This window comes from Mauremys mutica, unplaced genomic scaffold, assembly GCF_020497125.1.
Source record: "Mauremys mutica isolate MM-2020 ecotype Southern unplaced genomic scaffold, ASM2049712v1 Super-Scaffold_100129, whole genome shotgun sequence".
In the NCBI taxonomy this organism is placed as follows: domain Eukaryota; kingdom Metazoa; phylum Chordata; order Testudines; family Geoemydidae; genus Mauremys; species Mauremys mutica.
The window spans coordinates 769,355-794,875 of NW_025423276.1; the positions used below are offsets into that span (position 1 = coordinate 769,355).

Genomic DNA, 25,521 nt, shown 5'->3' on the forward strand with positions numbered 1-25,521 from the left:
AAAATGATGGCATCTGAATTAGCTGTTAACACTCAAGGAAGCAATCTTGGAGTCATTGTGGATAGATCTCTGAAAACATCCACTCCATGTGCAGCAACAGTCACAAAAGCAAACAACGTTGGGAATCATTAAGAAAGGGATAGCTAATAAGACAGAAAATATCATATTGCTTCTATATAAATCCATGGTACATGCACACCTTGAATACTGTGCGTAGATCTGGTCACCCATCCTAAAAAATATATATTGGAATTGGAAAAGATACAGAGATGGGCAACTAAAATGATGAGGGGTATGAAACAGGAGGAGAGATTAAAGTGACTGGGAATTTTCAGTTTAGAAAAGAGATGACTAATGGGGATATGATAGAGGTCTACAAAATCTTGACTGGTGCGAAGAAAGTGAATAAGGAAATTTTATTTAATCCTGCATATAACACAAGAACTAGCAGTCACCCAATGAAATTAATAGGCATCAGGTTTTTAAAAACCAAAAGGAAGTATTTCTTCACACAATATAAAGTCAACCCAGGGAACTCTTTGCCAGGGGATGCTGTGAAGACCAAAACTATAACAGGATTTTAAAAAGAACTAGATAAATTCCTGGAGAACAGGTCCATCTGTGGCTATTAGCCAGGATGAGAGGGATGCAACGCCATGCTCTGAGTGTCCCCAGCCTGTTTGCCAGAAGCTGGGAATGAGCAACAGGGGATGGATCACTTGATGATTCCCTGTTCTGTTCATTCCCTCTGAAGCACCTGGCCTTGACCACTGTTGTAAGACAGGGTACTGGGCTATATGGACCATGGGTCTGACCCAGTATGACCATTCTTATGTAAAAATTAATTATAATAAAAATGTTTAGTACAGAAACTCCCCAACATAATGACCTCCCAAGATAGCAACAATGTGAGATAACAACCTTGGCAAATACTACATTTTAAAAATCTTGGCCTACTGGGAAACATATTTATATAAGTTTCCATTCCCAGTCACAAATCTAGCATTCTGGAGCAAAGTGACTAAAATATAGTCCAACAAACAAATGTTTAACATGCCCCTCACTTTTCCCTCCACCGCACTCCACTCACCGGTGTTGTCCTTGGTCAGTGGAGACTCAGAGTTCAGAGGTGCTTTCACGTGAGTACACCTCCCAGGTGGGAGACAAAAAGGCACAGTTCGCTCTGGCCACGGCTGTTCGTTGTGCCACCGTTCACTCCACCGCTCTGTTGCCAATGGCCCTGCACAGTCACCTTCTGCTGTCACCTACCACTGTGACCTCTGTGAGTTGGTCTCTTGAGGTTCCACCAGCTCTCAGTGATTTCAGCTGAGCTCTCAGTGCGGGAACCTCGCTGCTAGTGAAGTCTGGGCTGTCTCTTACACAAAAACACTGTACCCACAGGAACACTGTCCCCACAACAGGACTAAGCATTTAGACCTGATTGTCAGTGATTTCAGCTGCAGTGGTCACTAAACAGAACAAAAGACTATCTATTGGAGCCTAATCAGCTCTGTCTTTAAACAGTGGAGAGGGACAGGTCCCCACCCTCTCTCTTGATGCTTTCAAATCATCACAGGCTAAGTACAGTTCTACTGCCCTTTACTCATACAATAAGAACAACATTTCATCCCCCCTTCCCCCAACATTCAAGTGGTTTGTAACCCAACCCCAGCCAAAATCTATCACTTGGGCTACTAGCCCTGTTTTTTGGCTGATCAAATTCTGTCTCCAGGCACTGAGCTTCAGTGGTCCAGCCCTGAGTGAAGCTTTCATCATTCCCTTCACAAATATTATGGAGCGTACAGCACGCGGCTATAAGCATAGGAATATTGTCATCGGCCAAGTCCAACCTCCAATATAGGCAGTGCCAGTGGGCCTTTAAATGGCCAAAAGCACACTCAAGAGTCATTCTGCATTTGCTCAGCCTGTTGTTGAACTGCACCTTGCTGCTGCCAAGGTGCCCCGTGTATGGTTTCATAAGCCACGGCCTTAAGGGGTGGGCAGGGTCTCCCAGGATCACAATGGGCATTTTGATTTCCTCTATGATGATCTTCTGGTCCGGGAAGAAAGTCCCTGCTTGCAGCTTCCTGAACAGGCCAGTGGTCCAAAAGATGCGTGCAGACCAGCCTGTGCTAATATTCATGAGACGCCCACAGTGATCTACAAACACCTGGAGAACCATTGAGAAATACCCCTTACGATTAATGTACGTAGTGGCTAAGTGGTCTGGTGCCAGAATTGGAATGTGTGTGCCATCTATCGCCCCTCCGCAGTTAGGGAAGCCCATTTGTGCCCACAGTCACAGTCTTTCAGAGCAGAATCATAGAATCATAGAATATCAGGATTGGAAGGGACCTGGGGAGGTCATCTAGTCCAACCCCCTGCTCAAAGCAGGACCAATTCCCAACTAAATCATCCCAGCCAGGGCTTTGTCAAGCCTGACCTTAAAAACCTCTAAGGAAGGAGATTCCACCACCTCCCTAGGTAACCCATTCCAGTGCTTCACCACCCTACTAGTGAAAAAGTTTTTCCTAATGTCCAACCTAAACCTCCCCCACTGCAACTTGAGACCATTACTCCTTGTTCTGACATCAGGTACCACTGAGAACAGTCTAGATCCATCCTCTTTGGAACCTCCTTTCAGGTAGTTGAAAGCAGCTATCAGATCCCGCCCCCCCATTCTTCTCTTCTGCAGACTAAACAATCCCAGTTCCCTCAGCCTATCCTCATAAGTCATGTGCTCCAGCCCCCTAATAATTTTTGTTGCCCTCTGCTGGACTCTTTCCAATTTTTCCACATCCTTCTGCGATTAATAGCCCTACACACTTCCATCAACACAAGGCGAATGGTCAACTTTCCCACTCCAAAATGGTTAGTGATTGATCAGTAGCAGTCTGGAGTAGCCAGCTTCCATGCCACGCGTGTCTCCAACTACAGGACAGCTCTTATTCTTGTGTCATTGTACTGCAGGGCTGGGGCGCGCTCATCACACGGTCCCATGAATGTGGCTTTCCTCATCCGAAAATTCTGAGCCACTGCTCATCATCCCAGATGTGCATGATGATGTTATACACCACTCAGTGCTTGTTTCCTGAGCCCAAAAGCAGCATTCCACTGTGGTCAGTATCTCCGTGAGTGCCACAAGCAATCTTGTGTTGTAGCTACTACGCGTGGTGAGATCAATGTCACACTCCTCTTGCCTTTGTAGTTTAAGGAATAACTCCACTGCCACTCCTAATGTGTTAGTCAGAGCAAGCAGCATATTGGTCAACAGTGTGGGATCCATTCGTGCTGCCCGAAAGAGGCAGAGCACGCAGTACACAAACGGTTGAAAGATGGCACCAAATGCAGACGGAAGCACAGGGATTACTGGGATGCAAAGCAATGCATCATGGGGCATTGGGACAGGAGCCAGGATGCCCTGCAACCCCCTCCACCCATAGGCGCCGACTCTGTGGGCCAGAGCACCCACGGGGAAAAATTAGCAGGTGCTTAGCATCCACCAGCAGCCAAACTCCCCCCACCCCTCCTCTTCTCCTTCTCCCCCGAGCGCGCCAGATCCCCACTCCTCCGCCTACCTCCCAGCGCTTCCTGCCTGCCGTTTGGTGGTGCGTTGGACTTTCCAGGAGGGAGGGGGAGGAGTGGGGCTGTGGCATGCTCAGGGAGGAGGCGGAGAAGGGGGGGGGGAAGGAGGGGGGACTTGGGGGAAGGGGTGGAATGGGGGTGGGGAGAGGGCAGTGCAGGGGCGGGAAGAGGCGGGGGGGCTGAGCACCCACCGGGCAAAGGGGAAGTTGGTGCCTATGCTTCCACCTTCCCACAACTCATAGCGGCAGAAGAGGAAGAGATGCTCTGTGCGATAGCTGCCCAGAGTGCACTGCTCTGAATACCGCTGCAAGTGCCGCAAGTGTGAACAAGCTATTGTCTTTTCAGACTGTCAGCTGCCTGCACAACAGTGGTTTCCCTTCAGCGCTCTCTGAGCGGCGCTGTAGCTGCCGGCGCTGTAACTCTGCCAGTGTAGACATACCCTTAGTCATTGACCCACTTACTTCTGCAGCTGGCTCTTTGGGAGTAACTAAATAACAGATCCAATACTTTGATACAACACTACTTTGCTGACATTATGAGACTTAATAAAACTCATTATCCTCCAGCATTTGAGCTACCTTCTGGCAAGCAAACCACTGACATTTTTTAAAATTAAGTAACTTTAAAATTAAGTCACTAGTTTCTGATAATCATAGAAATAAAAGCAAAATTTAGAGACAAACAAGTGAGTGCCATAAAGCCTCAAAATAAAATAATTTCCTCCTATTACAACATTTCTTTAAATTCCTAATAAGAGTTTGCTCTATCTTCAAATCCTTTTCTGATCTTGGGAGGATATATATTTATAAGACCTGAGTACCTTTTCCTTATTGTGTCACATATTAAAGTAATTACAATATATGTGCGTCTGACGAAGTGGGTATTCACCCACAAAAGCTCATGCTCTAATATGTCTGTTAGTCTGTAAGGTGCCACAGGACTCTTTGTTGCTTTTTACAATGTATATGCATATTTAATCTAATAAATAGTAGGTTTTATTATGTTGCATAGATTTTCAAAGGTTTTGTTAGATTTTATTAAAGGCAGAGCTGGTAATGTCACTTATAGCTAAGGTTGCCTAATACTTCCAATTAAAAGACCCTGTTTTCTTTCATTATAACTTTGCCAAACTTCAGTTGTTTGAGCTGAACTTTTCCATGCCTCATTTCTGCCTCAGACTGAATATTTTTGGAAAGTTTCAGCAAAAATGTTTCAGCAAGTACCTAGATTGTGAGTAGGGGGAAAAAAAACCATTGTTTTGCCCATGGTGAAAAAAATAGCTTTACAATAATTTCATGAGATGTTCTAGAACCTCCATGCTTTGGATCAGGGATTTGACGTTTGGTAGCCGGGGTTATCCTGGTGTCAGGGATGTACCTTTGGCAATTCCCATGAAATATTGCCCAAATGTGGCCAAGTTACAGGCCTTGGAAAAGTCTGTTTGCACGTGCTTAGTGGAGACCTGTTAGAATTTCACAGCTAAATTCTCTGAGAGCAGTGAGCATGCTCCAGCCTGAGGCTGAGCAGGAAAAACCATATAAAAATGCCATTCACCTGTCATCCTATTTTCTGAGTGCATGCAGAAGGTGAGATCCATGGCATCTGTGATATGGTGCATCCTGGGGGCAAACAAGTGAACAAGAGCTAGAGCTAGAGATTCATATGAGGCTTTAAGGAAAAATACAATGGGATTTGATGTAACAGTACTAGGTGGAGGGGCATTCAACACACATTTCTGAAGTGGAAGTTGTGGGTGTTCAGCCACCCTTTGGATCAGAGCCTTTTGTCCTAATTAAGGAAACATGTAAGCATGTCTGCTCAAGTCCCACTAACTTCTAAAGTGAATTTCACAGTAAGTCGTACTATAATTAGGGTGACCATGTGGTCTATTTTGGTCGGGACCTGTCCTGGTCATCCTGACTTTTTTGGTAAAAGTGGGCGTTTGTCACTTTTGCCAAAAAAGTGGGGCATGCACCCATGGCAGGGTGCAGAGGAACATGTATGTGTGTGGGCAAGTGGAAACGCCAGCCCTGTGTGCTGGGGGAGACAAGGCTCCTGCAAGTAGTGATGCCAGCCGCACGGCGGGGAGGCAGGATTCAGGCGAGCAACGATGCTAGCTGCGCAGGCGGGCAGGCAGGACTCTGGCAAACGGCAATGCTAACCCTGCGCGGGGGGAGGGCAGGCAGCAGGACTTGGGCAAGGAGCAATGCCAGGCCCACGCAGACTGCGCTCAGACAAGAGCCTGCGTGGGGAGAGGCAGGGCTCAGGCCGACCCTGTGTGTGGGGGGAGGGGGCAGAGCTCAGGTGAGGAGCTTGGGCCAGCCCTGCACGGTGTCCCATTTTCTGTTTGGGAAATATGGTCACCCTAACTATAATTAAATGTTAGATAAGACACAGCAAGGGAGGATGATAAATAGTGAAGACTAGACCAGATGGGATAAGAGTTGTACTAATAAAATAACGTGGTTACTCTCTTTAGGCAATTGCACATCTTAGTGATTTGGAGGAGAGCAATACAGAAAAAATAAGGCAAAAATTGAAATAAAAAGCTGAAACTCCTTTCTTAACACACTTTGTTGTATCTAAGTATTACATGGTAGTAGGCATGACAGGCAAGATCATCTTTGCAATACCAAAGCAACCGCCAATTGATGAAGGACCCAATTTTAACCTTTTTCTTCTTTTTTTTTTTTTTTTTTACAAAATTCTGTTTCATTTAGTTTTTGAGTAAATTTTCTTTTTTTGTTGTGACACATGGTAAAAATGCCAGAAGCTGCTGGATCTCTGTCTACATGGGAGCTCCCAGTGATGCAGCGGAAGCACTGGCTGCACTACTGGGATTAATTTTCTAAAAAAAAAAAAAAAAAATTCCCTAGTGTAGACAGAATTGTTATGTTAACTGATAAAGATACCGGCTTCTGCTACATGAGATAAAACTGCAGCTTTCTTGCTTCACTCAGCAGAAGAAATTCGAATGAAAATGTGATGTGTGTCTCAGTCCTGAGGTTATCCTAGTGAACAAAACTTTATACAATTAAGCAGGTCTGGTAGATTTCATCCAGTAGCAGCCTGTTCACCATTCCTGGTTGCCACTTCCCGCAGCTCCCATTGGCAGGGAATGGCGAACCGCAGCCACTGGGAGCTGCAGGGGGCCACGCCTGCAAAGGGTCAATGTCAGATTACCATGATGGGCTGCATGCGGCCTGCGGGCCGCAGGTTGCCCACCACTGATGTACATAATGCCTGTAAAGCAACAAATTAAACTAATCCGGAAGTTCAACAACAACATTTAAAACTAAGGGCCAAACTCTTGGCTGATGTAAATCAGCATAGTTTCATTGACTTCAGTAGATCCACACCAGCGTCCACCAGCCGGGAATCTGGCTGTCATAGGTCTCACCCCCACTTAGAGCTGTTGGGTTCCAATGTGGGGACCTGCATGAATCCTTCTTCTAAACTAAAATCCTAGTTTAGACCTAGTAAAAGCTGCCACCACCCAATCAGGAACGTGGATTGGGACACAGTCCTTCCCCAAAATCCTTGGGGATCCCAAGAGCCCCAAATCCATGGAGTTCTTACACCCAGGAGAAATAAACCATTCCCCCCTGTTTCCTCCCCCCTCCCTTTTCCTAGGAGAGACACCGGGATCTAACTACAGAGGGATACCTCCCCCTCCTCTTTCCCTGAGAATCCACCCAAGGAAAGACCAACCAAGTCCTTAATAGAAAAGAAAGAATTTATTAAAGAATAAAAAAGAAAGTCACTGTCTCTGTAACCAAGATGGAACAATATACAGGTCTAAACTTATCAATCTCTGGAGAGAATCCCCCCTCCTTTCTTTTTCAGTAAAAGCAATAACAGTACAGAATTAAAGAAATTCCTTCAGCAACACACAATTGCAAATGTAGAAATCAAATTATAAGACTAATCCGCCTTTCTAATTAATACTCACTATTGAATAGTAGAAACTACTCCAGGAGAACTTGGAGACATGACTGGCCTCTCTTAGATCCAAAAAGAGAACACTCTAACAAAGAACACAGACAAAGGCTTCCCTCCACAGAGATTTGAAATTATCTTGTCTGATTGGTCCTCTGGTCAGGTGGTCATCAGGTACTGCATGTTAACCCTTTACAGGTAAAAGAGACCTTAACCCTTAACTATCTGTTTATGACACTGGCCCATTACAAATTCTTGTCATTTAAATATGTATGCTTTTTAGGACACATCTATTATTCATTACAAAACAACAGCAATTTCAAACTGAGATTTCATTGAAAACCTTGGTCTTGTCTTAAAAGTATATTACAGTTAATCATGCTGCTAATGAATAGTTTGCCACTCAGTCTCTTCCCTTTCCCTCCAGTGATACTGATCCATTCATTGATAAACATCTTATGGATATCATAGAGAAGAGATTTTCCTTCCTGGCAAGTATGAGCTTTTATTTTATATACACACTGTGTTAATAAATCTACCTATCAGACTATTGCTTTTGTTCTTTTCTGCAAGAGGAAGCCTTTGCCCAAACAGTAAAAATACTTTAAATTTTATGTTCATTAAAAAGATTGTTATCTAATGAGTTAGTCTGAAGTTGGCAATGAAGCTCAAATCCAATTGAGGTTAGTTCTTTTTATATGTTGTTTCTGTTTAAGGGCTTTAAGAAATCACCAATCAACTCTAATTGCTCCAAACAGTCTGCATTAACTGTGATTACCCTGTTTAGTTCCCACTGTTGTTGGGGTCTTTATTTTGGCAAAGATCCTAAGCACTTATCAGATCTTTCTAACAAAACACTGTAGCCTCAGTCCAATGCCTTAATCCTGCTGAGCTATTGTCTAGTTTCAAGTACATCCTGCATCTCGCTATGTCATCTTTGATGGATCTATGTAAATACGGATTGAAAAGCCTCAACCAAGCCTTTTGTTAAGTAAATATAGAAATCTAAATAGGCACACAAACAGTAAAAGCGGTTTCATTACATTTTTAAAGCTTGTGTGATATAGTCCAGCCCGATAAAATATAACTATTATGTGCCTTTTAAAAAATCTGAGTTCATAAACTTTGAATCTATGTATATAAATGTTTGTGCATTAGTGTACAGCTTAAATTACTTGAATGACTCTAGCCAAGCTAGGAAAAGGACACAGCTCTTCCTGTCAATACAAATACAAACAATGAGAAATATTCATTATTAACCCAATGAAACAAAACATTGAAACTTTATTATTTTATCGCCAAATCATGAGGTCCTTGCCCGGTTTACACTCATTCCCTCACTGGGGCTCAAGTAAGGAAGGTGCATTAATGGAGTAAGGATCTCAGGGTTTGGAGCTTTATATTTTTGCACCAATCTAATGGCCTAACCTAACAGGCAATAAAATGACGTTGGTACAGACCTTATTTATGAAGAAAGGGAGGAACCTCTTTATTCATTCTCCATTTCATGGTTTGCTGAAGAAGCAAAACACAGTAAGTGCAAATTTATTGATATTTATGAAATATTGCATACCTGGATAATACCCGTATTTTCTACTTCTTCAAATCTTTATATTTATGAAAGAGTTCTTCTAATATCCCTGATATGCAGGTAAATGTTTTTATTCCTGTGTATATGATGGGGGGAGAGGGGAAGACACAGAAGCCCAGGTTTTCTGAGCTGTGCCCAGAGGGAGTCCAGAAGTAGGAAGCAGAAGTTGAATTCAGTTGAATTAAGCGGCCTTTGCTACTCCCTGATTCTGGGGTCAGCGTGTGTGGGCCCAGTTACTGGAATAAAATACAATTATTCTATCTCAAATGCTATACCTGTGAGTTCTACCTAAAGCAACTGTTGGAAAGGCCAGTCATGTTAGTTTCACATAGGGCCTCCCTCTGTCCCCCTTCCACTATTCTCCTGCACCTCTCAGACTACTATGGAACTTTCATCCAAATTGCCTTCCACCTTCAGATTCACGTCTAATTCTTCTGTGTTGGTCAGAATCAAGTCTAAAATGGTGGCCCTCCTAGTTAGTTCCTTCACTTTCTGAAACAAAAAGTTGTCACCAGTACATTCCAAGAACTTATTGGAAATGTTGTGTTTTGATGTATTATTTTCCAATAGATGGCTGGGTCGTTAATGGCTCTTGTTACTACCATGTCTTGTGTTTTCAATATTTCTGTTATTTGTTCTTGAAATGCCTCACCCACTTCTTCTTCCCGATTTGCTGGCCTGCAATAGACCCCTACCATGATGTTGCCCCTATCTTTCTCCCTTTTATCTTTACCCAGAGACTATCAACCGCTCTGATTATCACTCCTTTTGGACTTCAGAACGAGTGTAATATTCTTGATGTATAATGCAACAGTTCCACTCTTTCTTTGCTGCCTGTCCTTCCTGAACAAACCTTTCTACACCAATATTCCAGTCATGAGATTTATCCCTCTGTGATGCCAAAAATGTCATAATTTAGTTTATGGACGAATACTTCCAATTCTTCCTGTTTGTTCTCCATACTCCTTTCATTTGTGTATAGACATCTAAGATATCGAGCAGATTCCCCCACTGATTTCCCTCTTGTTGCTCCTATGACCCAATTGTAATTTTCCATGTCCCTCCCCCCATCATCTAGCCCTCTGTTAAAGATTCCTTTTTTACGCTTACCTGTGGGCTTTTGTCACCTGCCCCCTTTGAATCTAGTTTAAAGCCCTCCTCACTAGGTTCGCGATTAGGTGCACGAAGATGCTCTCTTCCTTGTTTTGGTCAGGTGGATCCCAGCTCTTCCCAGCAGACTTTCTTCCTGGAAGAGCTTCCCAATATTCTAAAAGTCTGTATTTGCACTACTGTTTTCTTCCCTGTAAATATTACTCTCATGGCAGACTTTATAGTCCTATTATTTAGTTGGTATTTCTTGCTAATATTTTTGCATATTGCACTTTTTCATTATTATTCAACCACATCTTTTATTTGTTCAGTATTATTTTTCTGTTTTGTAGTTTTTCACTTTTCAGATTTCCCCCCCCCCCCTTCATTTGACTTGAGTCAGTCTCTTTCTTTCTTTGACCTTTTTTATTCTAATCAGGTGCATCTTCCATCTCCCCCAGCTTGTAAGTATATTTAGACCTATAGGGCTGCCATGGTCACAGCTGGGTTGTTGCAGAACCTGGATTAGAACCCTGAAATCTCTGATTCTATTTGTTGTTCATACCTCTTCCAGCATGATGCGAGCGAACACCCATCTAGTTACAGAATGACATTGTCTATCAGAGATTTACCTTTCACAGGCAAGACAAATGATCTATTTCTGTATCATGTTTGTCCTGTTTATCAGCTTGTGTTGGAAAGAAATGAGGGTATCACAATATTCAAGTGAAGATGGCATGGGGGTCCAAGGGGACCCTTCTTCCAACAGTGTCTATGACTTGCCAGCCTTTGGGTGCCAGGCTTTCGCTGCTGGAGTGGAAAAGGACCATAGTGGTTGTTAATGAAATTTGGAGGTGGTGGCAAAACTGTTTGTAGCTGAAACCCGTTCCATAATACTCAGAAGTGTAACTCAGTGACAGATTGTTGTATTCATGTAGGCCCTTCTTACTTATCAACATGAAAGCTATTCTTGGATGATAAGCCAGTCTCCCTTGCTGATTTCTTTGTGTATATAGACCATAGGCAAATACCAGTGAGTACGTAACCTGAAAGCATATATCCCCCCAGGAAGCACATCCAGTTCTACCTCAACATTTGAAAAACACATAGTCATTTTTTCATGGAAAGTTACAACCATCATTTTATTTTATAAATCATCCCTCTGTGGAGACTGATATACAGGGATGTATATTCCATGGACGTGTGTGCTGGGGCAGGAAGCAGGGCAAATATCAGAAGTGTTTGGTGTTATTGCCCTTTCTTCTTATTACTTATTGTTTGTATTACAGCATCATCAAGATACTCTAACCAAGGTTAGGGCCCCGTTGTACTAGGTGCTCCACAGACATACACTAAAGCTAGTCCATGATCCAAAGAGCTTACAATCTAAATGGACAGACAAAAGAAATATGATTAGCACAATTTTACAGATAAGGAAAAGGGGAACACAGAAATTAAGTAACTTGCCCAAAGACATACATGAAGTCTGTGGCAGAGCCAGGAATCACACTCACCATTGCTTCTGCTCTTTTCTTCAGTTCAGGTTTCCGCAGTTGCTTGGGGATGTTTCACAGGTGGTTTAAGAAGCTCATTAGGCTCTTCTGAACTCCCCCATGTTACCTAAAAGATCATTAAAAGTTTGTGGAAATTTTCTTTCAGAGCATAATTCCCTGGTTACTGTTCTAATTTCATGGAAAATCTCAAACCCATATTAGTATCTGCAGCTCCTAAATGTGAAAATAACATTACAAGTGTCATTACGTTCCTGTCTCTGATATACCCAAGTGTCTCTTTAACATGATGCAGGAACTGAGCAAGATGTTTCATGCCCTTAATAATCTATTTAATAAGTCTATGATGTGAATTTGGAAGTAGTGATTGGAATAACAGTATGCAGAAGCACAAACAATTGTAACAGATGAACACAGTATGATTGTATATTCTACTTGTATCAAAACTATAAGGAATCCTTCTAAAAATTAAATATGATTTCTTGTTATCTACAAATAGAGTACAATTAATTTAATAATTCATCCACTGAAATTTGCATTGTTTTTAGATTATAGCTAATTATGTAATTTTTATATACTCTTCAGCAGTTGCTATTTAGTGTAGCTGTGGAAGTTTCAAGGTGAGCAGTGCATACTAAGTCTTGATAGGTACAAGTAATTATTCATGGATGATTAATTTTTTCCCCCAAACAGCCTACCTAAAAATGAATTCTGCACAATAGGCAATTGTAAACAAGGTTATATGTGCTTACTAAGTTATACAAACATCATATGGGCTCCAAAGACTTGCTTATTATAGGTTTAACATTATGCATTGTGGGTAATTTCATTGACTTCAATGGGTCTATTCACATTGCACAAAGTTAAGCATGTGCCTGAGCCTTTGCTGGATCAGGCCCAAGATTTGTATGCATACACAGTACTGCAAAGAAAGGGGATGTGTATAAGATGAGATTTCAACAACAAAAACATGTTATTTCAGTTGTATTCAAGGGGCATTGGAAGACACAGAGGCATGGTAATGATTACAAAGCATATCGCCTCCTTAGTTGGTTTTGAATCCTGCCCATGTCAGCAGTGATTACCAGTGGCCCTTTGTGAAATGAGTTGGTGATATCAAAATTCCCAGTAAACAACTGTCCAGGCCACCAAAACCACCTACGGAAATGATTATCATACTGGCAGTTCCAGCAGAGTACTCAAGGAACTGAGTGTTCATGGAATTTGCTTGCAGAGGCAATTCTTTTAGAGTAGAGTGGAAGTATATTAGTGATCTAGTGTGTGGAAGGATGCACTGCTGCTGTATCTTACTGTACTTGTGTGGATAAAGAGATGATTTCATTAACTAGAGGTCAGTCTAGCATCTTTCATGGACATTAATTTAAACAAAACCCCACACAGAAAACTCCTCTGACTGTTTACATTTTGGATGTACTTAAAATTTCATTTCATTTCATTACACAACATTGTCTGGTGGCAGAATTGTGACATCACTGAAGTAAATTAACCTACATAATTCAGTTGACTTCAGTTCATTTGTAAATATGTTCCTTTGGAGTCATAAAGCTGTATTTTTCCCTGTTTTTTTCTTTTATAGCTATGATCTCACAAGCTGTGAATTTATTTTATAGCAATGATCTCACACATGTGAAATACCTTTGTGGGAGATCTATGGGAGCTGCAGCTGGCCAACCCCTCTCAGGATTTTGTCCTGTATTATTAAGAACATTAAAGTATATGTGCTATTGTTTTTGGAATATTCACTTATTGTAGACAATGCTGTTCCAAGTGAATATGGAGAAAAAGCTATGGAATATTGAACTAAATTTCTCTTCAACTTTATTTTGCTTAAATTTTAGCTCAAAGGTTTTAGTTACTTAAGAACAATGGTTATCAAAATTTGGTTCACTTGTTCATTAAACCTCTGTCAAATATTTCTCAGCCCTCTGGCTGAACAGTTGTGTTCATTTAGTAGTCACGTTGAAAATGTCAAATGACCCTTCAGCCTTTACTGAGAAACATTATCTATTCAATTAATGGACCATAAAATGATTTAGGTAAAAGACAACAGTCTGCAACGCCTTCAGAAATCCAAGAGGAGAAAGCTAATACTACCTAATTTCCCAAACTTCAAGGCTATAAAAGGTTTAGGAAATGTAAAATATCACTTGCACAGGATTCTGGATAACACTTTAGGAAATCAGAAACTAAAAGGGAAGGAAAAGTGCAGTATCCTATGTAGGCTAAACCACACATTAATGCATGCACTCACACATACAATTTGATTTTTCTGGAGCGCTGCATTTTACACACTTTCTAGCTAGCATGACTGAAGAATAAGAAGGTCAAGTGATCTGCAATCAGACATTGGTCAGTGGCTATAGGATTAAAACCAGCACCTTTGTGGCTTCCACAAGCATCTATACCAGAGGTCGGCAACCTTTCATAAATGGTGTGCCAAGTTTTAATTTATTCACTGTAATTTAAGGTTTCACGTGCCAGTAATACATTTTAATGTTTTTAGAAGGTCTCTCTCTCTATAAATCTAACTAGACCAAACCTCTTAGACTGTTTTTACTCAGTGTTAGTTTACTAGACTTCATAGACATTTTTCTACTACAAAATAATATAGTAGGTGTCTTTGTTCGTTTATATCAGGGATCGGCAACCTTTGGCACGTGGCCCGCCAGGGTAAGCACCCTGGTGGGCCGGGCTGGTTTGTTTACCTGCCGTGTCCACAGGTTCAGCCAATCGCAGCTCCCACTGGCTGCGGTTCATTACTCCAGGCCAATGGGGTGGCAGGAAGCAGCGGCCAGCACATCCCTCGGTCCGTGCCACTTCCCGCAGCCCCTGTTGGCCTGGGATGGCAAACCGCGGCCAGTGGGAGCCGCAATCAGCTGAACCTGCGGATGCGGCAGGTAAACAAACTGGCCCGGCCCACCAGGGTGCTGGTGAACTGATTGCCAAGGGTTGCCAATCCCTGGTTTATATGTAAGTTTTAAAGGAAAAACACAAAAAACTAAGGATTTGGCTCCCATTGGCTTCAGTAGGAGATTTGCTGGAAAAAGGACTGCAGGATCATGTCCTAAATTTTCTAAACAAACAGTGATACTGAGGACTTGGCTACACTTGCGAGTTAGAGCACATTAAAGCAGCCCTAACTCATGGTGAGTCCACACTGGCAAGGCACGCAGAGCACCTGGACTCCGCAGCTGGAGTGCTCCTGGTTATCCTCCTTGACAAGAAGCATAACGCACTGGTGTGAACAGTGCTTTGTTGGTGGGAGCCGCACTTCCGGTGACGAAGCTACTGCCCCTCATTGGAGATGGTTTTATTTTGTTGCTGGGAGAGCTTTCTCCCAGCCATAAAGAGCAGCTACACAGCACATCTTACAACAGTGCAGCTGCAGTGGTACAGCAGCGCCATTGTAAGATGTGCAGTGTAGACATTGTGGGAATGTATCACCCCTATGCTGACATGATAAACAGAAATGTGGAGAGTTATAACATCAGGCCTCTGGGAAAGAGGGGTTAGACAAGGTTGTGTACTAGGCGGTTGGAACCGGTTTGACGCAGCTCTATCTGGTCTTCGCATGCAGGAAAGGCCGTAAACAGGTCTATAAATCAGGAAGTTATACAACATGACAGACCGCCAATGAACAGAAAGCAGTGCTTGTGTAGAGGATGTACCAAACTTTGGGAGCCAATTAATGCTTGTGTAGTGTTGATATAATCATAGTATAATAATTGTAATAAAGGTATATAAAGAAGGTGCACAGGAAAAATAAATGATTCAGCTTGCAATCACATTGGTTGTTGTGTTTTATCCGGCCTGCATGAGACCCGACAAGACATAGCCTAAGACACTTGTCCTTGGCTTGAGGATTTTTGTCCTGGGTAGTTTACAATGTTAGGCTTAATCCATCAGTTCTCAGTAACTCACTAGCTTTCAGATAGATATGATTCATAGCGATTATATCACTTCCATTTATGAGGAGTCAGAAATGGTAGTGTAATCCTTGCATGTTTTCCCTTGGGCTATCCTGCAGGAAGCACACTACTGGAAAGTCTTAAGCGTACATCTACACAAGAAATAAAACAACAGCACAGCTGCATCTATGCAGATGTAGCGTTCGTGCAGATACTTGCTACAACAGTGGAAGGTTTTTTTCCATTACCGGAGTGAATCCACTCGAGAGGAGGGAGTTAGGTTGATGGAAGAATTCTGGCATCCTAGCAATGTCTACACTGAGGCTTGGGTTGTTTAACTACATATCTCGAATGTGAGTTTTTGATACTCTTGAGAGAGGTAGCTATGGCGACCTAAGTTTTACGTAGACCATGCCTTAAAGAGCAGTCAGAATCAACATCAGAGAGACCTTTTTTAGCTCTCCTGTTTTCCCCTTCTTTATTTCTATCCACTTGACTGTAGTGTCTTACCTACTGGCAAGGCTCCATGTACATTACCACAAGCTGGGTTCAAATTTTGCAGCAAGGCCACTGGGATTTATGGCATTTGGATGTGGAAATTCTGTGGCACTTTCAAGTAAATTAAAAAAAGGAAAGTATTCATTTAATTAATTGTGAAAATGAATGACAAGCTCAGTATGGTGTTATTTATTTATTTATTTTTAATGGCCAATGGGCTGCAGATTTTTGTACTGACAATATACTGTATACTGTCATTGTAGGAAGACACCAGGGAGAACTGTGGCTTTTGATACATGGGAGGTTATAAGAGGTGGATTGGGACAAGTAGATTAGCTGGATGGTTCTGCTAAAATGATCATCAATACCGACAAAGTGGGTATTCACCCACGAAAGCTCATGCTCCAATACGTTTGTTAGTCTCTAAGGTGCCACAGAACTCTTTGCCTCTTTTACAGATCCTGACTAACAGGGCTACCCCTCTGATACTTATCAGTCAAATAGTTAACAGTGTTGAATTGTTGTCTTTAGGTTCCATTCCATTTAGGTGAATGGGGCAGTTTACACTTCTCTTAGAGCTATTGTTTCAGGCTGTGTCAGACTCAGGAAATCACCATGCATCGGAATACCTTCAGTTCACATGTGGAAGGTTTTCATCACAACCATAAGGAGTATAAACTTAGGCTTGTCTATGCTGTGTTTTGTTTTCTCACCAGTGCAGCCCCCTGGTATAGACATGTTGCACTGGTATAAACTAGTGTAACTAATGGGTAACCCACATTGGTCTAAAGTTCTGGTTTATGGTGCAATGCATTTGTACTAAGGGTTTGAACTAGGGTGACTACATTTGTGTAATTCTACCAGTGGAAAAAGGACGTGTGGAGAAAACAGTGTGGACAAGGATTTACTTTCTGTTAAAATGGAAGTTTAAAATCTGGAGCAAATTCTACTGCCATGGAACTGTGCACTACACGGGGCCCTATTGTTTGTAATCATATTCAGTCTTGATCTGCAACTTTGCCACCTTGTGCTGCAATATTTTTAGATCTCACAAGTTCACAGCATCAGGCCTACTTAGCTCTTGAATGATTATTGGGATCATGTAGGATGTGAGGTTAGTGATTCAGTAAGTGGCACTCTTCCATCTAAGTCACTACTGATGAAACAATCACAGTCTGATGAGATGTAAAACCAAGGACCTAATCACTTCTGGGGCTGTGGGGGAAGTGGGATGTGAGGGTATTGGGGAGCTGTGGGGTTGGGGTACCCTGGGGGAGATGGGGGCTGTGGGGGAAGTGGGGTGTGTGAGGGTATTGGGGGGCTGTGGGGTTGGGGTACCCTGGGGGAGATGGGGGCTGTGGGGGAAGTGGGATGTGAGGGTATTGGGGGGCTGTGGGGTTGGGGTACCCTGGGGGAGATGGGGGCTGTAAGGGAAGTGGGATGTGAGGGTATCGGGGGGCTGTGGGGTTGGGGTACCCTGGGGGAGATGGCGGCTGTGGGGCAGGTGGGTCACAGGATTTGGGCTGTTTCTGGACTCTGACCGACCTGTCACTTCCCTTCCAGCTCCGGTTCCTCTGCTCTCAGACTCCTTCCCCCCCCTGGGGGGGGTGCCCCTTGCATGGTGCCATGAGTCTGGGTTGGCTGTGGGGGGCTAGTGTGGGCAGTAGGGGGGGTTGGGTGTGGGGGCTGACTTTGCAGCAAGGGGGGGCCTGCTCTCGGGGGTGCTGCCTGTGCCTCATGCCCCAGCTCTGACCCCCTGCTTCTCTCACCCCAGGTCCGCTATGCGTGGTGCTGATCATCCTCACTGCTGGACTCAGCTGGATCCTCATCAGCCTCCTGTTGGGCACCCAGAGTGGCTTCTCTCGCTTCCAGCAGCTCCTCAGCAGTAAGAGCTGCCCCCCCACATGGGCATCTTGTGGCAGGCAGTTCCACAGGGCAACATCATCCACGGCTATAGCGTCAGGAGCAGGGGTGCCCCCTGGAGGGATCTGTCCTTGGGATTGGGGGGGCCAGTGGCTGCAGTGTCCTCCCTCCCCCAGTAAGGACACCCGGTTGCCTTGTGGCAGGGAGTTTCACAGGGGATGACTCCACCCAGTGCTATGGTACCTGAATCCTGGCGGGGTTGGGTGGGGGAGGTCTTTGCCTGGGGAAGACTTCTGCCCCCCAAGCAGTGGGTGGGGGGAGGACATAGGGACCAAGTTCTGGACCCCCAGCGTGGTGGTGGGGGTTGGGCTCACTGTGCTGTGGGGCACCGGGGCTGCTCTTTCTCTCCCCACAGGCCCTGAGAACCCCCCCACGGCAGGTGAGTGACTGGCCAAGGAGCTGCTACCCTGGGATGGGGGCTTGTCTTGCTCTCCCCTGGGTCTGTGCCATGCTGGGGGCAGGGGGTCCTGGCTGGCAGCCCAGTCTGGAGAGAGGAGGGGGGCTGGGCTCCAGGGTGCTTGCCCCTCCCCTCACCAGCCCCCTCTCTTGTTGCCCCCAGTGTCAGGCTGCGGCAGCTCGACTGTGACCCTTCAGGCCAGCGCCGGCCCCTCAGGAGCCAGAAGCAGACACAACAGTGAGTCTCTGGCCTGGGGAGTGGAGGGCAGCGGCAGCGGGGGGCTGGGTCCCAGGTCGGGAGCCGGGACCCCATGGGGGCCCGTGTTAGCAGGGGGCTGGGTCCCAGGTCGGGAGCCGGGACCCCATGGGGGCCCGTGGTAGCAGGGGGCTGGGTCCCAGGTCGGGAGCTGGGACCCCATGGGGGCCCGTGTTAGCAGGGGGCTGGGTCCCAGGTCGGGAGCCGGGACCCCATGGGGGCCCGTGGTAGCAGGGGGCTGGGTCCCAGGTTGGGAGCCGGGACCCCATGGGGGTCCATGGTAGCAGGGGGCTGGGTCCCAGGTCGGGAGCCGGGACCCCATGGGGGCCCGTGGTAGCAGGGGGCTGGGTCCCAGGCTGGGAACAGGGACCCCATGGGGGGCCCGTGGTAGCAGGGGGCTGGTTACCAGGCTGGGAACAGGGACCCCATGGGGGGCCCGTGGTAGCAGGGGGCTGGTTACCAGGCTGGGAACAGGAACCCCATGGGGGCCCGTAGTAGCAGGGGACTGGGTCCCAGGCTGGGAGCCGGGACCCCATGGGGGGCCCGTAGTAATAGGGGGCTGGGTCCCAGGTTGGGAGCCGGGACCCCATGGGGGCCCTTGGTAGCAGGGGGCTGGATCCCAGGCTGGGAACCGGGACCCCATGGGGGGCCCGTAGTAATAGGGGGCTGGGTCCCAGGTTGGGAGCCGGGACCCCATGGGGGCCCTTGGTAGCAGGGGGCTGGGTCCCAGGCTGGGAACAGGGACCCCATGGGGGCCCGTGTTAGCAGGGGGCTGGGTCCCAGGGTGGGAACAGGGACCCCATGGGGGGCCCGTGATAGCAGGGGGCTGGGTCCCAGGCTGGGAACAGGGACCCCATGGGGGCCCGTGGTAGCAGGGGGCTGGGTCCCAGGTCGGGAGCCAGAACTCCATGGGGGCCCGTGTTAGCAGGGGGCTGGGTCCCAGGTCGGGAGCCGGGACCCCATGGGGGGCCCGTGGTAGCAGGGGGCTGGGTCCCAGGCTGGGAACAGGGACCCCATGGGGGCCCGTGGTAGCAGGGGGCTGGGTCCCAGGCTCGGAACAGGGACCCCATGGGGGGCCCGTGGTAGCAGGGGGCTGGGTCCCAGGCTGGGAACAGGGACCCCATGGGGGGCCGTGGTAGCAGGGGGCTGGGTCCCAGGCTGGGAACAGGGACCCCATGGGGGCCCGTGGTAGCAGGGGGCTGGGTCCCAGGCTGGGAACAGGGACCCCATGGGGGGCCGTGGTAGCAGGGGGCTGGGTCCCAGGCTGGGAACAGGGACCCCATGGGGGGCCGTGGTAGCAGGGGGCTGGGTCCCAGGCTGGGAACAGGGACCCCATGGGGGGCCGTGGTAGCAGGGGGCTGGGTCCCAGGCTGGGAACAGGGACCCCATGGGGGCCCGTGGTAGCAGGGGGCTGGGTCCCAGGCTGGGAACAGGGACCCCATGGGGGGCCGTGGTAGCAGGGGGCTGGGTCCCAGGCTGGGAACAGGGACCCCATGTGGGGCCGTGGTAGCAGGGGGCTGGGTCCCAGGCTGGGAACAGGGACCCCATGGGGGGCCGTGGTAGCAGGGGGCTGGGTCCCAGGCTGGGAACAGGGACCCCATGGGGGGCCGTGGTAGCAGGGGGCTGGGTCCCAGGCTCTGAACAGGGAGCCCATGGGGGGCCCGTGGTAGCAGGGGGCTGGGTCCCAGGCTGGGAACAGGGACCCCATGCGGGCCCGTGGTAGCAGGGGGCTGGGTCCCAGGCTGGGAACAGGGACCCCATGGGGGGCCGTGGTAGCAGGGGGCTGGGTCCCAGGCTCTGAACAGGGAGCCCATGTGGGGCCCGTGGTAGCAGGGGGCTGGGTCCCAGGCTGGGTACAGGGACCCAATGGGGGGCCCGTAGTAATAGGGGGCTGGGTCCCAGCTCGGGAACCGGAACCCCATGGGGGCCCGTGGTAGCAGGGGGCTGGGTCCAAGGCTGGGAACAGGGACCCCATGGGGGCCCGTGGTAGCAGGGGGCTGGGTCCCAGGCTGGGAACCGGGACCCCATGGGGGGCCCGTGGTAGCAGGGGGCTGGGTCCCAGGCTGGGAGCCGGGACCCCATGGGTGCCCGTGCTAGCAGGGGGCTGGATCCCAGGCTGGGAACCGGGACCCCATGGGGGGCCCGTAGTAATAGGGGGCTGGGTCCCAGGTCAGGAGCCGGAACCCCATGGGGGCCCGTGTAAGCAGGGGGCTGGGTCCCAGGTCGGGAGCCGGGACCCCATGGGGGCCCGTGGTAGCAGGGGGCTGGGTCCCAGGCTGGGAACAGGGACCCCATGGGGGGCCCGTGGTAGCAGGGGGATGGTTCCCAGGCTGGGAACAGGGACCCCATAGGGGGCCGTGGTAGCAGGGGCCTGGGTCCCAGGCTGGGAACAGGAACCCCATGGGGGCCCGTAGTAGCAGGGGACTGGGTCCCAGGGTGGGAGCCGGGACCCCATGGGGGCCCGTGGTAGCAGGGGGCTGGGTCCCAGGCTGGGAACCGGGACCCCATGGGGGGCCCGTGGTAGCAGGGGGCTGGGTCCCAGGCTGGGAGCCGGGACCCCATGGGTGCCCGTGCTAGCAGGGGGCTGGATCCCAGGCTGGGAACCGGGACCCCATGGGGGGCCCGTAGTAATAGGGGGCTGGGTCCCAGGTCAGGAGCCGGGACCCCATGGGGGCCCGTGGTAGCAGGGGGCTGGGTCCCAGGCTGGGAACAGGGACCCCATAGGAGGCCGTGGTAGCAGGGGGCTGGGTCCCAGGCTGGGAACAGGGACCCCATGGGGGCCCGTGGTAGCAGGGGGCTGGGTCCCAGGCTCGGAACAGGGACCCCATGGGGGGCCCGTGGTAGCAGGGGGCTGGGTCCCAGGCTGGGAACAGGGACCCCATGGGGGGCCGTGGTAGCAGGGGGCTGGGTCCCAGGCTGGGAACAGAAACCCCATGGGGGGCCCGTGGTAGCAGGGGACTGGGTCCCAGGGTGGGAACAGGGACCGCATGGGGGGCCCGTAGTAGCAGGGGGCTGGGTCCCAGGCTGGGAACAGGAACCCCATGGGGGCCCGTGGTAGCAGGGGGCTGGGTCCCAGGCTGGGAGCTGGGACCCCATGGGGGCCCGTGGTAGCAGGGGGCTGGGTCCCAGGCTCTGAGCAGGGACCCCATTGGGGCCCGTGGTAGCAGGGGGCTGGGTCCCAGGCTGGGAACAGGAACCCCATGGGGGCCCCGGGTAGCAGGGGGCTGGATCCCAGGCTGGGAACAGGGACCCCATGGGGGCCCATGGTAGCAGGGGGCTGGATCCCAGGCTGGGAACCGGGACCCCATGTGGGGCCCGTGGTAGCAGGGGGCTGGGTCCCAGGCTGGGAACAGGGACCCCATGTGGGGCCCGTGGTAGCAGGGGGCTGGGTCCCAGGCTGGGAACAGGGACCCCATGGGGGCCCGTGGTAGCAGGGGGCTGGGTCCCAGGCTGGGAACAGGGACCCCATGGGGAGTCCGTGGTAGCAGGGGGCTGGGTCCCAGATCGGGAGCCGGGAACCCATGGGGGCCCGTGGTAGCAGGGGGCTGGGTCCCAGGCTGGGAACAGGGACCCCATGGGGGGCCGTGGTAGCAGGGGGCTGGGTCCCAGGCTCTGAACAGGGAGCCCATGTGGGGCCCGTGGTAGCAGGGGGCTGGGTCCCTGGCTGGGAACAGGGACCCCATGGGGGGCCGTGGTAGCAGGGGGCTGGGTCCCAGGCTGGGAACAGGGACACCATGGGGGGCCGTGGTAGCAGGGGGCTGGGTCCCAGGCTGGGAACAGGGACCCCATAGGAGGCCGTGGTAGCAGGGGGCTGGGTCCCAGGCTGGGAACAGGGACCCCATGGGGGGCCCGTGGTAGCAGGGGGCTGGGTCCCAGGCTGGGAACACGGACCCCATGGGGGTGGTAGCAGGGGGCTTGGTCCTAGATACAGGGGCAGGGACCCTGGTGCATCAACTCAGGTGTCCCTACCGGCAGGGGTGGAGGGTGTCACAGTCCCATAGTCTTCAGCTCACATTCCCCCACCAGTGCCCCCCTCCCAGGAGCCTGTCCCCCCCATGGTGGGGCCATGACACCCGGCCTTGACTGGTGTGGGAGCTGTCTAGCCCAGGGGACCAGAGGTGGTGTGTGGCGACCTCCCCACATCTCCCCACCCCCCTCCCCAGAGCTGCAGCCCAGGAGGTATAAATGTGGCCTCCCACAGCCCTGCCCCGAGCAGCATCTCACCTTCCTCCTGGTCAGTGGTGCCGCCAACAAGATCTGCCTGGAGGATAAAATGTGTGTTGCGGGTTCGGGGCTCAGCATGGGAGGTGCTAATCAGGGGCAGAACTATGGGGCGGACCCAGGAGTTCTTACTCCCTCCCAGCCCACTGGACTGCGCGCCCCTGCCAGAGCCAGGGCGAGAACCCAGGTGTCCTGGCTCCCCTGTAGGTGGTGGGTGGGCCGTTTCATTCCAGGCTAATGAGCAGTGTGACGAACAATGTGGGGCGGGGCCTTAACATCGCCCTGGTGAATGGTGGGGGGGGGACATTGTTGTGGGGCACTGGGCAGGCCAGAGGGTATGGGGGGGCTGGGGAAGAGGGGGGCTGCAGAGGGTGTGGGGAACTGGGGAGGGGGCACCGGGGCCAGGAAAGGGGAGCTGGTCTGGGGAAGGAGGGGGGCTGCAGCAGGGCAGGCTCTGACTCTCTCTCTCTCTGGTTCCAGGGGTCAATGGGGAGCTCATTGATGCCAGGTCCTTTGACATGTGGGCTGGATGTGAGGGGGGGGATCTTTGGGGGCTCCAGGTGGGAGACCCTGGCGTAGGGGGTGGGGAGTCTGTGAGAGGCAGGAATGTGTGGGGGGAGGAGGCTTGGAAGCCCTGTGGGGCAGGAGGGCTGGGGGTCATGGGGCAGCCACTGAGGATGTTGTGGGAGGGGCTTGGGTGGCGCGGGGAATCCATGGGGGTTCCAGTTGGGAGACCCGGGTATGGGAGGTCTATGTGATAGGCAGGAACCTGGGGGGAGGCTCAGGGGAACCCTGTGGGTCAGGGGGGCCCAGGCCTGCACTCACCCTGCATCTTTCACCCCAGACGTCAACGAGCTGCCGAAGTTCATTCGGACGCTGCACGGGGGAACCCTGGTGTTCGTGGCCTCATAGCCTTTCCCCTCTGAGGGTGCCGGCTCCCATTCAGCTGTCAGAGGATGGGGATGGATGGCAGGAGAGAGATCACTTGATCATTGCCTGTTAGGCATTGGCCACTGTCGGTAGACAGATACTGGGCTAGATGGACCTTTGGTCTGACCCGGTACGACTGTTCTTATGCTTAGGGGGGTGAGAATGGGGCCTGGGGCCTGGGGCCTCACCCCTCTGGGGGTGCTGACTCCCATCGAGCCTCAGGGCCAGTGTTGGGGGGCCTGTCTGGCTTGAGGGCCAGCATATAGGTCCTCTCCCCTCTAGGGGGCACCAGCTCCCATCCGGCCCCAGGCATATATGTGAAAGGGACAGAGCAGAAGAGAAGCTTTGTTTGGAGTATTAAAGAACTGAAAAGAGGAAAATTGGCTCAACTGAATCTCCTAAAAAAATAGTATGAACACACAGTCTGCAACAGATTTCAGAATTCTTCATTTCAATTATGTGCCTTCCGCTGACATCTTTATGTCAACAAATAGGTTTTTTACACGTCATAGCATCAGAAAAGCAAAGCAAGGAGGCCGATGTAAATTTTGGTGAAGAAGTACAGTAAAGTAAGGTTTGTATAAGGGCTGTCAAGCGATTAAAAAATTAATTGTGATTAATCGCACTGTTAAACAACAATAGAATGCCATTTATTTTCAATATTTTTGGATGTTCACTACATTTTCAAATACATTAATTTCAGTTACAACACAGAATACAAAGTGTGTAGTGCTCACTTTATATTTATTTTTATTACAAATATTTGCACTGTAAAAAAAATTGGATTTTTCAATTCACCTAATACAAGTCCTGTAGTGCAATCTCTTTATCATGAAAGTTGAACTTACAAATGCAGGGGTTTTTGGTACATAATTCTACATTCAAAAATAAAATAATGTACAAATGTAGAGCCCACAAGTCCACTCAGACAAATAAGGTTGGTTACAATTTGCAGGCGATAATGCTGCCTGCTTCTTGGTTACAGTGTCACCTGAAAGTGAGAACAGGTGTTCGCATGGCACTGTTGTAGCCAGCGTTGCAAGATGTAGGGATATTAAAAGAAGGTTTTTATTAAACATGGTTTACATGTGAAATGATTTATTGATATATTGTTAATTAATATTTTATAACTTAAGGTTTATGTTAGAAGTACACTTGTGAGGATTTATTGTTAGAAATAGGTGTGTAAGGTTTATGTTAGAAGTAAACTTGTGAGGATTTACTGTTAGAAATAGCCGTGTCTGTATGAAGTCTGCTCAGGGAGACACTTTGTATAATTCTTTTTAAACGTCAATTAACTCTAAGTGCCTGTTTTCTAAGTGAAACTTTGTAACCGCTATTTTACTTTGTAAATGGCTGCTGTAAGCTGCTGATTGGTTAATTGACTCAGCACCTTGTTACCTCATTGCACGAGCTGTCAATTAGCTCTGTAAGCTGCTAATTGGCCAATTGACTTTGTTAACTCAGCGCGCAAGCCGTCATTTAACCCTATGCCTCAGGCAAAACTATGTAACTACATTGTAACCGCCGCAGTAAGCCAAAACAGTGGCTATTGTAGTATACAAATAGAGACCCCCACCTCTGTTAATTCATTTTTATTTCACTTTATGTTTCTTGATTGTTAAAAAACAAGGAGTCTCACACCCCAAAAAA

General features: G+C 49.0%; 1 protein-coding gene across 1 annotated transcript; it reads left to right on the forward strand.

Annotated features, from left to right (window-relative positions):
* The first annotated feature begins 17,490 nt into the window (after nt 1-17,490).
* Nucleotides 17,491-23,850, forward strand: LOC123359603 (protein FAM3A-like). Its single transcript, XM_045001106.1, has 8 exons — nt 17,491-17,515; nt 17,917-18,027; nt 18,421-18,444; nt 18,625-18,699; nt 22,881-22,992; nt 23,172-23,230; nt 23,419-23,469; nt 23,783-23,850. Exons 1-8 carry the CDS (start codon nt 17,491-17,493, stop codon nt 23,848-23,850), a joined length of 525 nt encoding a protein of 174 aa, XP_044857041.1.
* Nucleotides 23,851-25,521: the final 1,671 nt, after the last annotated feature.

What these genes read in the sequence shown, in the direction of transcription:
- LOC123359603 (XM_045001106.1), top strand. Translation starts at nt 17,491, where the DNA reads ATGGGGGCTGTGGGGGAAGTGGGAT. An exon ending in CTTCCAGCAGCTCCTCAGCA is followed by an intron (nt 18,028 to 18,420) that starts GTAAGAGCTGCC and finishes CTCTCCCCACAG; the next exon opens with GCCCTGAGAACCCCCCCACG. An exon ending in AGCCAGAAGCAGACACAACA is followed by an intron (nt 18,700 to 22,880) that starts GTGAGTCTCTGG and finishes CCCCCTCCCCAG; the next exon opens with AGCTGCAGCCCAGGAGGTAT.